Here is a 13,195-nt window from a genome sequence, read left to right as displayed (position 1 = left end):
AGGGTGGCGAAGGCACATTTGACATAAGATGGATTTGAAGGGGCACTTATCCTCGACGTAAGGCGACGGCTGACGCTGGACAAACGGTGGCGAAGTGGATTTAAAAAGGGTGACCCTAACATCAGTTTATCATACAGTGTGCCTTTAAATAATTATCATTAAAAAAAACACTGCTTTACCTTAAAAACTAAATCACAGCTCAGTTGTGTAAAAGGTAAACCACTGTATTCCCAAATGAAAGATGCACATAAAAATAACAAGGCCACCAACCCAACAACTAGGAAAGGGACAGTTTCTAAAAGAGTAGCTTAAAAATGACTTGACATTCCACAAGTTCAGGGATGTATTAAGCACTGGTTATTTAATAGCAGCTTTTTTTGTTCGTTTTTTTTTTGTACGTCCAGAAACTACTTTCCCCGGCTGCGTGCAGCAGGTTTTGTCTGCGCAGCAGCAGCAGCAGCAGCAGGCGAAAGAGACAGCGCGTGTGTTTGGACGTCTGCTTTTTGCTGCAGGATGCCGGTCAGCAGGAACTCGGCGCTGACCACGGGAAGAGCCAAACTCCGAGCTCTTTCGCACAACGCCCGATCCTCTTCACACGACACCACCACTATGGTCTGAGCCTAGCACAGGCAGAGAAAGAAAAAGGCATCTGGTTCAGTGTAAAGAATCCGAAAAACAGGCGGAAGCACGAAAATGGAAGCGTGGCTGTCTGTAGAGAAGGTTTGGACATGTATGCAGTATTCAAAAAAGAGAAGATCAAAAAGGCTTTATAAAATATTCCCAGCCTCAGGCGAGAATGAATTGTGAATAAGGTGAATGCTAAGAGCAAAGGCAAATGTGATCAAATTAGCAGTGTTGCTAAATGCGTGTGAGCTGCTACCTTGTGGGCGGAGGGCATTTTGGGAAGAAAGCGTGCCCCACAGCAGGTGATGATTTCTTTCATCTGAGCCGGTTCGGGTTTCACAGAGGGCGTTACATGGATTTCATAGCCCTGTTATAGAAATATATATGCATTAGGACTATTCTATCACATGAAGAGGTAGAAAGAGCAATAAAATATTCTTCTCAAGTAAAACTACTGTTACTTCAACAAAATTTTACAAAAGGTACATTCTAGTGTAGTTCAAAATCATATATTGAAGGAACACCTTTAAAAATTAAAGTGGAATAACAAAATAAATAAATAAATAAATAAAAATTCTAGTCCACAACTTGAGTTGAATTTGAGTTTTGCAGTTTCAGAGCAAAAAACCCCAAACAAACCCATTCTAGTCCATGACCTGAGTTAAATTTGAGTTACGCAGTTTCAAAGCAAAAGGAAAAAAAAACTCCTGTTATGTCATTTATGATAATGAGAGTAATCACAGATAATAAATAATCAAATAATAATAATATATAATAATAATTAATATTATTTAATTTATTTTACTCGGTAACGGATACGATTTAAAATGTGGTTAAGTACAACATTTGAACAAATGTTCGTATTTAAATGAAAGGAAAATCACATTTTAAAAGCTACTTTAAAAAGTAGTAGTACAAAAAAAAAATGTATTACAGTAACGCGAGTAAATGTAATTCGTTAGAAATGATGCGGTGATGGTGTGGTATGCGATACACTGGTATCAGAACACGGTAGAATGCAGTGTCGGCCGTCGTCACTTTGCTGAGAAGAATCCATCACCCGAATAACAGGTACCGGCTTCGTGGTGAACAGAATTCATCACGGGCAGGAGCCTGAGATTTAAAAATGATAGAAGAGAAGATAGAAGACTGTACCTGCAATAAAGTCTGAGAGCTGGCTGCTCTTAGAGCATCTTGTAGACTGAAGTTAAATCTCTTCTCCTGCTCTACATCTTTTACTAGGAATCCATTAGGTGAGAGGAAGCTTCCGGCTTTACCACACTGCACAGAGAGGGAGGGAGGGAAAAAACTGTTTAGAAACCTATTTGAAACCCAAGTGTTTGTGGGCAATTCGGTTTCATATCCACAATACACAATACTCTTGCTCTGGTGTCAGTCTATATCGCTTTATTGCCAGGTTGTTGTTTTTTTGACTTCTCAATCCCAAGTGTCAAAAGAGAAGTTCTTATGCACTCCTCGGGGGGATCACAAGCTTGAATTCCGATGATGCCACGGCCACGCAGAGCAGGGAATCCACAATAAAGCTGCCCTGCTCTCTGGTTCAAGAGGACAGTGGAAAAAAAATGTGGGAGTGTGTGAACATTGAGTAGCAGTGGTTTGAAAACACGTGGTGGGCGAGAAGCATGAGAAGGGATCATTGTACAGTTCGGCGGCACGGCAATGACGCAATGCAGCGTTCATTTTCAACGTGAGCTAGCCAAATTGTCTGAAATGAACGATGTGAAAAAAGCCAGACAGAATTGATCTTTTCATTGGTGGGGGGTGTTTGCTTCTACATTCTACAGTTCTACAGTGTCATGTTTTTGATGCGGCCTAAATCTCAGTCATTTCAGAGTATTGTCTAATACCATTGGTTTTTTTTTTTTTGGCTAAAGTGCAGACCTCCTCAATTTCCTCACCTTTCTCAGCCAATCAGGGGTTACGATCGGCACTCCTCTGGCCACGGCGCACAGAAACTTCACGGTCCGACGGACTTTATCCGTCACTAGGTGGGTCATATCGCCTACGCCTTTGGCCAGGCTTCCACCCAGACGCGTCACCACCTTTTCCCCGTCCTCATCCACTACTCCTGTAAATAGAACCTGAAAGGGAGTGAGAGACAATCTTTACTCTAGCGATAATACTGCTAGTGGTCATTTCTTGTATGCTGTACGAAAGGTGACTTCCTCTACCTTGTGTGTCGGTCCGGTTATAGAGCGCCTAGGGGTTTTAGGAGTCGGCTGAGGAGTTTCTGGCGTCAGCACTAAAACATCAGTACCTCTTTTACGCCCCCTGCTGCTGCTCGGGCTCGTAACACTGTCCTTGGAAACGGCTGGGACCTCGGGTTTAGGCTCCTCGAGCTCACCAGCAGTCTCCGCTTTTATGACATTTGGACCGGGATGTTTCCCACCTCGTGCTCTTCCACGTCCTCTTCCTCTCCCTACAGCTGCTGACTGTTTTCCCACTTCCACCTCCTTTCCTTCCTGCTCCTCAGCTTTTAAAGTTTTCCTCCTTTTCCCTCCTCTGCCTTGGCTCCGAGTGCCTACGCTGCTGCTGGATCGTTCGGAGCTCCTGGAGTTGGAGCGAGAACGAGCAGCCTGTTTTGTGTCCTCCCTCTCTCTAGAGGGCGCTGTGCATGTTCTTCTGCCTGATACACTGCTTTTCTCATTCACCTCTTCAGCAGTTTTTCTCCTTCCCCATCTTTTTCTTCCTTCGCTCAGGCTATCCTGAGTGGACTGCTCCGAGCAGACAGAGTTTGAGGAGTTAGAGCGCGAACGAGTTCTTTTAGCCGGACCGCCTTCGTCCTCCACGTCAGCAGGGGGCGCAACAGATTTTCTGGTGGTGCGTCGGCCTCGTCTGGGTTTTGCGTCACTCTCGGGTTGTTCATCCTCTCGCTTTTTACCGCTCACTGTTTTATCTTCTTGTTTTTGTTTCTCACTGAAATCTTGATCAGTCTCCACTCTTTCCTCAGTTCCTTCTTCTAATTTTTGCTCCTCCCCTTTTATGCTTTTTTTCCCCTTTCTTCCTAGCCATGTTTTCCGTTTTCCTGGTGCTTGTCCCTCTTCTTTTTCCATACCCTTCTCATTGTCTTTGCTCTCTTTTCCTTCTTCCTCTGTTCCATTTCCTTTTCCTGTTTTTCCTTCTCTTCCCTCATTTCTTTCTCTTGCTGTTCTCTCTTCACTCTCCCTTTTTCTCTCGCGATCCTCTCTTCTTCTCGTTTTTCCGTTCTCTTTCAAGCTCTTCCTCAAGCGCTTGTCTTTCTCTCTTTTCTTTTCTAGCTTTTCTTTTCTTCCCTTTCCATTTTTCTCTTTCCATCCTCTCTTGTTCCTGCCTTTCTTTCTCTTCTTGCTCTCTCCTTTCCTTTTCCAGCTGCTTCTCCTTTCGACCCTTTCCTTCTCCTCCCTTGCTTTTATCTCTTCCTCTTCCTTCTTCTCCTCTCTATTCTCTCTTTTTCAATCTATCCTTTTCTCCTGCTCCCTCTTTTCACGTTCTTCTCTCTCCTCCCTTTCCTTCTCCAGTCTCATGCTCTCTTCTCTTTCCTCCCTCTCTCTAGCTTCCTCTTCCTCCTTCTTCCTCTGCAGTATCTTTCTTTCCTCCTCTTCCTCTTGCCTTTTTAAATGTTCGATTTCTTCGCTTTCTGTGATTCTGGCCTCGTCATCATCTTTAGATTTCTGCCTCAGATCCTTTCGTCGTCTTCCTTTATTCCCTCTGTCCTCCTCCGCTTCACTGCCTGAATCTTGCTCTCCTTTCTCTCGCTTTCCCTTCTTCCCAACGGGTTTACCCTTTCCAGATGCTGCTCTTCCTTTTCCTCTCAGGCACCTTTTAGAGTCTTGCTCGCCCTCTTCTTCATCCATCTTCACAGTTTCAGGCTTGAGAGGTTGTGTAGACTCAGGTTTAGAGGTCGTTCTTCTTCGGCTAGATTTTCTACCGGGTTTGGTTTCACTCAGTCCCTTTTCCTCCTGTTCCTCCTCTTCTTCATTCATCGGTAGGGTTTCAGGAATGGTAGTGCGCGACTCAACCGGCTTCGCCTTCGCACCGATTCTCCTCATACTGGACCTCCTAGTAAATGTTGCTTCACTCTTTTGGTCTCCCTCTTGCCCCTCTTTATCCTCCTGATCAGACTTGATGCTCTGTTTTGGCACAGCACCAGCAGGCGGTCTCCTCCTGCCAGGGCGTCTGCTAGGTTTAATCTGCTCTTCTTCCTTACACATAGGCAGTGTTTCGGCTGTAGCAACATGAGTGAGATCTTCAAGCTCAAGAGGCTGTGTTGATTCAACCTCAGCAGGCTGCATTGGTCTGCTGGAGCTCGGTTCAGCCAGCTGCTCTTCGTCCTTTCCCTCTTCTACCTCACACATAGGAAGCGTTTTGGCAACAGCAACATGAGTGAGATCATCAAGCTCAAGAGGTTGTGTTGATTCAACCTTAGCAGGCTGCTTTGGTCTTTTAGAGCTAGGTTCAATCAGCTCCTCTCCATCTTCTTCCTCACACATAGGCAGCGTTTCAGCAACAGCAACATAAGCGAGGTCAACCTTAGCAGAATGGGTTCCTCTGTTTGAGCTTGTTTCAATCGGTTGCTCTTCATCCTCTCCATCTTCATCCTCACACATAGGCAGCGTTTCAGCAACAGCAACATAAGCGAGGTCAACCTTAGCAGAATGGGTTCCTCTGTTTGAGCTTGTTTCAATCGGTTGCTCCTCATCCTCTTCATCTTCTTCCTCACTCATAGGCAGCGTTCCGGCAACAGCAACCTGAGCGAGATCATCAATCTGGAGAGGCTCCTCTTCTGGTCCAACTCTAATTACTTCACTCTTCTCTTTCTTCGCTTGCCCTTCATCATTCTTCAGCTCCGCACTTTCATTTCGAGCCTTCTCTGTCTCTTGCAGCTCCTTATCCCTGCTCCCATGTTCCACAGTCTCTGTCTCCTCCTGTTCTTTTTTACTTTGGGCTGCGAGGAAGACGCCGGCTTGAGTCTGCTCCTCCTGCCTCGGGCTCCTGACGATCAGCAGAGTGTCTGCAGTGGAGAGATGCGAATCCACTCGCATCTCTTCATCCTCTTCCGTCGTTTTTTCCGGTTCACTAACGACGACGTCACTGTTCTCGTCTTTCCACGCGCTGTGTTTGATGAGCACTTTTTCAGCAGTATGAGTGTCTTGTTCTCCTTTTCCCTCTTTTTTTCCAACATCTTCCTCCTCATCTATTTCCGTCACATCGGTGTAAGCCTGCGTAGCATCCAGATCCGGCTGCGTTTGCCCAGCTTTAGTACTGTCTTCTGAATTTTTCATCGCTGTAATACATGAAAGATAATATCAACACTGTTTGCTTTATCATGTAATGAGAATTCGTAGTTGCTACAGAGTCTGTCAGAAATTTGGAAACACAGTCTTTTGTTTTTTTGAGGCAAATGCATGTTTCTTGTGTTTATACGCAACAAACTAGTTAAAAGGTGAAAATACACAAGGATTGAACAGTTAACAAAGAAAGTTCTGTGGACAGATGAGTCCGAATGTGACAGAAAAACGTATGTAAGACGTAGGAACAGGAGAGAAGATGTTAGACTTCCTCACACCCACAGTCAAACATAGAAGTGGAAGCTTAATGGTTTGGGGTTGTTTTGGAGCAGGGATGGTTGGAGATTAATTACAGGTGAAAGGAACCAACATGGCCACCATTCTATACTTCAACACCATCCAATTCTGTCTGGACTGCAGCTAATTGGAAAAAAAAAAGAAAAACTCACCATAAAACATGGCAATAAGCTGAAAAATGCATCCACGCTCTACACTGATTGATTAATTCTTTGTACATATATTTGCATGTTTATCTGCAGGTCTCTGCAATTTCAATGTAAAAACACAAACTGCTTTATGTGAATGTTAAATGTGAAGAAAGAAATTCTGAAAAATTCTGGCTTTATTACTGTTTCCTATTCAAAGAAAATGCCATGATGGATTTAGTTACCGTATAACTGAGTTGCCTGCAGCTGCCAGTCGTCCTCTGCAGGTTCCCGGTTATGCTCTCGAGCTTCTGGCAGTTGATGGCTGCTGTCTGATAGGCCCAGCTGGAAGGACGAGGCTCCGTCTGAGCGCCGCGATTCCACACTAACCGGCGACGGCGGCGTCTCGTCGAGAGTAGCGTCAGCTTGAGCAGCATCACACACAAAGGACTGAGTTTCAGCCACAGCAAATTCATCATCACTGTGACCGAGCGCTCCAGGAGAGACGGACGGGTGAAGCAGAGAGGGGAGAACCGGCCCTAGAGTGAGAGAGAAAAAAAAAAAAAGAGAATGGCGTTAAGAAGGGGACAGAGTATAGAGAGATCTTACATAAAAACACACACACCCCCAGCCTGGAAAGTGTTAATGAATTGACCAAGGTGAAAGCCTCGAAAAAATTGGATGGCATCTTCCAGTGTTGAATCGCTAGATGAAAAGCAAACCCTGACAACCACCGATCTCCTGGAACATCTATACACTAGATTTTGGAAGGTGTCTGAAGGGATTTGTTTGCTGCGTGATGTCCAGGCGTAATCGGTGTTCCAGTTCAGCCCCAATCAAGTTCCTTTCATTTCTATACAAATGTGTGCTTTCAACTGCAATAATCAATTTCCACATACTTTGATCTATATAGTGGATGTATGGTGCCAAAATGATGTCGTATTCTTAAACATAAATGAGTAGACCAATTCACAAACAAAAAGCCCACTAACGTTGCAGTGTTAATCTGAAAAATAGTTTGAAAAAAAAAAAAAATGGAAAAACTGCCTCATAAATATCGGAACCCTAGTGACTCGATAGTCTTTCGATTTGCGGAAAAACACACAGGAAATGACACGTGGCTACATCCATTCCCTCTACAAGATGTCAGAGTGATCGGATTACAAGACACTTGGCCTCGATCAGACGTATTAGCTCTCACGTTTGAACAGCTGAGTTGGACTGAGGAATGCTTCCATTTCCATCTCCTCAGACAAGCCTGTAAAAGACACACAAACACACAAACATTACACATATAGTAGTTTATAGTAGCTTATTTACAGGGCTGTACAATATAGTGGATGTTCCACATATTCAAAGACTAATAAGAAACGCTCATTTTACCGAATGAAAGAAAAAAAAAAAACTTGTAATGCTTGGTATTAAGATTTGAAGGTGTCACAGGAATCAGTAGGTTTTCCACCACGAGAGAGAGTCTTTAGCAAGTGTGAGAGGAATTTGCGATGTCCAGTGTCTCAAGATGTGTTTTTTTTTTGGGGGGGGGGGTGTAATGTAAATTTTACATTTAAAAAAAAGCATAAAATGTTCACATGTACATTTTGAGGCAAACCGCTGTGGTGTAAAAGCAATAACACACTACGGGATGTGCGGTTGCCAAAAAGAATCCACTTACAGGTATCAGCATCTTTTTCGGACCCCATCACCCCATTTTTTATTATATTGTACTGCCAAAGCGTGCATCAAAGCGCACAAACAGCAATACATTTACAATTTTTTTGATTATTATTTAATTTTTACTTTTTTTACACAAATTCTATATTTTAATATAAGTAAAATAAATGCACCTGCTCCTCTTGGTGTAGACGAATGGACAATGTGTACGACTGCAGCTTCTGTTGCTGACTTCTGTTCTTTCTCCTCGGTCTTCTCTTCATCCTCCTCCACGTCTGTGTCGCTGTCCAGTCTGAACTCCTCCTGCACTGTTTCAGCAGGATGCTGGGCTTGAACAGGACTCTCGTGTCGTGCGTCTGTGCTGCGTTCACTAGCGTTCTGGATATCTGAACGTGTCTGAGAGCTTCCTGTTTCCTTGGCTGCAGCAGGAGTTCTGATCTCAGTGACATCATCCTCCACATCTGTATCGCTGTCTGACTGATGACCTAAAATTCTGCCGTCTTTGCCATCTGTCATGTCGTCTAATGGTGGCTCCTTAGCTTTTCCTGTCCCTTTAACCTCCTCTTCTTCTACATCAGTGTCGCTGTTCATGTTGAGCTCCGCCACGTGACTCAGTTTGGGTCGGGAATCTTGGATATGAGGGACATCCTCGTCCTCTACATCGGTGTCGCTCTCTAAGTGGAACTGGCCAGAATTGGCAGTTTTTTTCTTGTCAATGGTGTCTGTTTTAACCGGCTCGTCCTCCTCTATGTCGGTATCGCTGTCCATGTTCAGTGCAGCCGGATTTACCGAGTCCTGTACCACGGGTGCCTCCAAAATTTTGGGATCGTTTTTGTCTTTTTCCATTACGTCCTCCTCTACGCCGGTGTCGCTCTCTAAGTGGAACTGGCCAGAACCGCAGTTTCTTTCTTCTCCGTGGTGTCTGTTTTAACCGGCTCGTCCTCCTCTACGTCGGTATCGCTGTCCATGTTCAGTGCGGCCGGATTTACAGAGTCCTGTTTCACGGGTGCCGCCAAAACATTGGGATCCTTTTTGTCTTTTTCCATTACGTCCTCCTCTACGTCGGTGTCGCTCTCTAAGTGGAACTGGCCAGAACTCGCAGTTTCTTTCTTCTCCGTGGTGTCTGTTTTAACCAGCTCGTCCTCCTCTACGTCGGTATCGCTGTCCATGTTCAGTGCGGCCGGATTTACAGAGTCCTGTTTCACGGGTGCCGCCAAAACATTGGGATCCTTTTTGTCTTTTTCCATTAAGTCCTCCTCTACATCGGTGTCGCTGTCCATGTGCAGACCGACAGGATTTTTAGCGCCCGCTCCAGATGGGGGAGCAGCCTCGGTTCCCGGCGTCACTTTTGCCGCTTCAACGTCTTCGTCCTCAACGTCCGAATCGCTGTCTATGTTGAAGAGGAGCGGGTCAGGTTTCGAGGAGTCTGCAGAGACTTCAGGGTCGTTCTCAGTCTTTACAAGTCTCCCCTGCAGTGCTGGGGATGGAGTAATGGAGCTCTCATCTTCACTGTGGGGAGAAAAAAATAAGGAAGTTTATAAGACCTGCTGTGTTGTATGTTTTAAAGACAGTGGCACTGGCGAGAAGACAGGTGGCAGAGCTGGAGCTTAAGATCCTGCGATTTTCAGATTGACAAGGAATGAGTTTATTAGAAGGACCGTACAGGTATGATGGAGAAAAAGAAGAAGGAAAGCCAAAGAGGAGGTTTATAGATGTGGTGAGGAAAGACATGCAGGTGGTTGGTTTGAAAGAGGACAGGGTGGTATAGACAGGGATAATCCGCTGCGGTGTCCACTAACAGGAGCAGCCGAAAGAAGACGACGACGACGACGAAGAAGGGAATCCAATGCAACATGTCCATGTCAGTGGCAAGCTGACTGGCAAACCTGTACATACAGCACATTAGGAGAACATCTGAGTGTTTGACGTGCTGTTTACCTCTCTGGAATGACTTTGTTTGCTGGAGTCAGGAATGTCGAACATGTTGGGCTGGAAAAATCAGAAGACGCAGAGTCGGAGTCTAAAAATGACAAAGGGGAAGAGAGAGAGAGAGAGAATCACGAATGCTTGTGTGAATACAGTACGGTATGCCTGTTTGCTATTCTCGTCACCCACCCACAATCCTCCTCCTGTCTCTTCTTGTATGCTTCTCGCCATCAGAATCTGATTCCGACTCAGGCACCAGGGTCCTCTCTGGCTTCTTAGGGGTCGTCGACGACGGACTTTTCGCTTCAACAGGCCACACTGGAACAGGAGGTAGCGCATTATTCTTCTTCGAACCGTTCTCCACTCCTTTGGAGCCGCTGCAACCGGACGTCTGACCCTTCGCTTTCCCTCTCCCTCCGTCAGCTGCGGACGTAACCGTGCTCCTTTCTGCGTTGTTTAAGACGACGTACTGGCAGGGCAGATCGGCGAGCACCACGCCGTCTCCTTCAGTCAGCGCATAGCGTACGTGTGGGGTCAGTTTAAGCCGACCCTTCCTGGTGCCGTTTAAGCTGCCCAGGTCCCACAGCAGGGCTTCTGTAGCTTCATTGTGACCACGAGGGTCGTTAGCACCGAACGTGGAAACGGAGATGACGGCATGACGGCTGGATATGGAACGGGCTTCGATCGGCACAGAGCACGATGTAGGATCTCTTCCTAAAACATTCTCTCCTTGGTAGAGAGGCACCTCTGTGGATAAATGATGGAGAAAGAAATTTGAACTACAATATATAACATGGTGATTCAATTTAAACATTGCATTATATGATATATCAGTGTATAAGGATATGGACATCCAAGAGTCACAAGGTTTCTCATTAATATGATCTCAGGGAGTTTTACCTCAACCTATCATCTCTGGCTCACCCATCAGGGATAAATGCTAATAAAACTGAACTGAATTGAATAATGCACTAGATAATTTGGTATATGGTATCTCACAATATACATACAGTAACTGACAAACATTTCTTTACAATACAATAGCAAAACACACAATCTTTGTATATGGTGATGAGGGGATCAAGTGGATTTGAGGTAGTAGGGAAAATTAAGATAAAGCAGTCAGAAAAAATGGGAACATTAAATACAGGACATGGAATTCAGACGGGATTTTCAGTCGCTCATGAGCGTGATGGGGTTTGAAGACATTTATGCTGTCTGACTGTTTTAACTGCCATGCGGCTGAAGAGACACCTGCCTCTGCACCGGAGCGGGAAATGCATGATGACAAACTAATTTGTCTCATCTGTTTGTAAACTACAAAAGACTTTTATAGGGTTTTTTTTAAGAGATGTATGAAAATGTAATTTGACCAGAAAACTTTCAATGAAAATAAAGTTGAACATCTGTACATTTATGTTTTTGTTTGGTCAAAGTTTTAAAATTTTCAATTAGCATGAAGACCAGATGCAAATGCCAATTTAAATTAGCATGAATAATCAGCAACCAGTTAATATCTCCAACAATTTAAGCTGAAATACTTTGCCTTGCCTCTTGGAAAACTTGTCACAGATGTTCTTCACTAGTTAAAGATTTCTTTTTGACCTTGTGATCCATTTCATCCCAGAGCAGGTCAATAGGATTTTCGGTGCAGTGACTGGGCAGGGTGTTCCATGATAGATAACAGTCCAGCCGAGTGTTTGCTCTCTAAATAACGCTTACAGATCTTAGACATACGCTTCAGGTCATAGTCTTGTTGTATGATGAAGTTGGTTTAAATAAGACGCAGTCCAGACAGAATTGCATGATGTTGAAGTATAGAATGGAAGCCGTGTTAGTTTAGTATTTGCACACAGAAAGTCTCCAACTTTTTCTGCTCCAAACCATTAAGCTTTCACCTCATGAAGTTCTTCATCTTACACAAGTTCTTCTGTTAGTGCCACTAATGTCATATTTGGACTCATCTGTCCAAAGAACATTCCTCCAGGCAAATTACTGTCCAAGGCTTGTGTGTTTGTTGCATATAGAAAAGAAACACACAAGACTTATTTCAGGTGAAATGAATACTGAACCAACATGATTACCATTCCACCATACAACAATAACAATGAGCTGAAACACACATCGAAGCTCTGTAAGTGTTACTCAGAGAACAAGTCGGCTGGAGTGTTATCTATCATGGAATATTTAAAACACACACACACACACACACACACACACACAGATAGATAGGGGTGTGTGTGTGTGTCTTTGTAGGTCTTTGAGGCGTGAGTATGTTTTTACTCACCTGTCTCTGGAACGTGGTTGTTTTTTAAAACTTTCAGTAAAGCCAATGGCTTTCTTTGCCTTTTTCCTTCTTCCAGGTCATGCTCATGATCAGAGTTATCCTCCTCTCCGAAGAAGGAGTCCTCGATCTGCTGGGTGGCGTCCATGCAGTCCTGCAGAGGAGACAGAGATCAGAGATATTTGTGTGAAACCCTTTTGCAGGATCTACATCTGCAGCTGCAAATTCAAGCCTCAAAGCTCAGCCCTGATCTCTAAGCACCCTGAGCAGGCCAGGGAGGTCAAGAAACATCTCGAGAAGGTTGATCTGGCCTAGTTTCTGGCCATTTCGACTTTTTAAATTAAACCATGAAAGACGTGAAAACATGCCACAATGTTACGACATATTCTGCTACCATGCGGTAGTTTGCCTTTGATCATGTATTTGGTTAACATAAATGACAATCATATACATTACCACGTAGTTGCAGCAGTGAGGGAAAACTTCCGGAAATGTAAGCTACGCCTTAAAAGTAAATACGCCCGCCCATTGGTCAACATAGATGCTGCCTAAAGCTGATTGGATAAGAAACTGTCGCTCAAAAGATAATGATTTTTGATTGGATGTTCTGTAGCGGACGCCATGTTTTGTATACATTTCCCCGCGTTTTCACTCAATGGGCATGGGCATGGGCAGTGCAGTGTGTGTGTGTGTGTGTGTGTGTGTGTGTGTGTGTGTGTGTGTGTGTGTGTGTACATTATTATAGAAATGTATATTATTATTATTTATATTATTATTTATATTTATTATTTATATTATATATTATAGTACTATTTATAGTACAGTACAGTAAAGCCATTGGCTTTACTGAAACAATAATAATAATTTAAAACCGTGCAATAATAACTAAGTGAAATAAGTTTCAATATTCGTGGTCTCTTTTTTTTCTTTTTTATTTATACATTGTGTTGTATATACTGTATTATATTTCCTTTTCT

At 44.0% G+C, this 13,195-nt stretch overlaps 1 protein-coding gene across 1 annotated transcript; it reads right to left on the bottom strand.

Annotated features, from left to right (window-relative positions):
* Positions 1 to 334: 334 nt before the first annotated feature.
* On the bottom strand, positions 335 to 12,738 carry mdc1 (mediator of DNA damage checkpoint 1). Its single transcript, XM_046846822.1, is given in 15 exon segments — positions 335 to 620; positions 881 to 991; positions 1,780 to 1,905; positions 2,544 to 2,726; positions 2,817 to 3,834; positions 3,836 to 4,005; positions 4,008 to 5,908; positions 6,583 to 6,876; positions 7,539 to 7,595; positions 8,182 to 8,896; positions 8,899 to 9,517; positions 9,947 to 10,028; positions 10,124 to 10,681; positions 12,222 to 12,372; positions 12,675 to 12,738. Coding segments are annotated over 14 exon segments (6,192 nt in total). The 5' UTR covers positions 12,367 to 12,372; positions 12,675 to 12,738; the 3' UTR covers positions 335 to 407.
* Positions 12,739 to 13,195: the final 457 nt, after the last annotated feature.

This window comes from Silurus meridionalis, chromosome 4 (genome assembly GCF_014805685.1).
Source record: "Silurus meridionalis isolate SWU-2019-XX chromosome 4, ASM1480568v1, whole genome shotgun sequence".
Classification (NCBI taxonomy): Eukaryota; Metazoa; Chordata; class Actinopteri; order Siluriformes; family Siluridae; genus Silurus; species Silurus meridionalis.
This window is presented reverse-complemented; position numbering and strand designations above follow the sequence as displayed.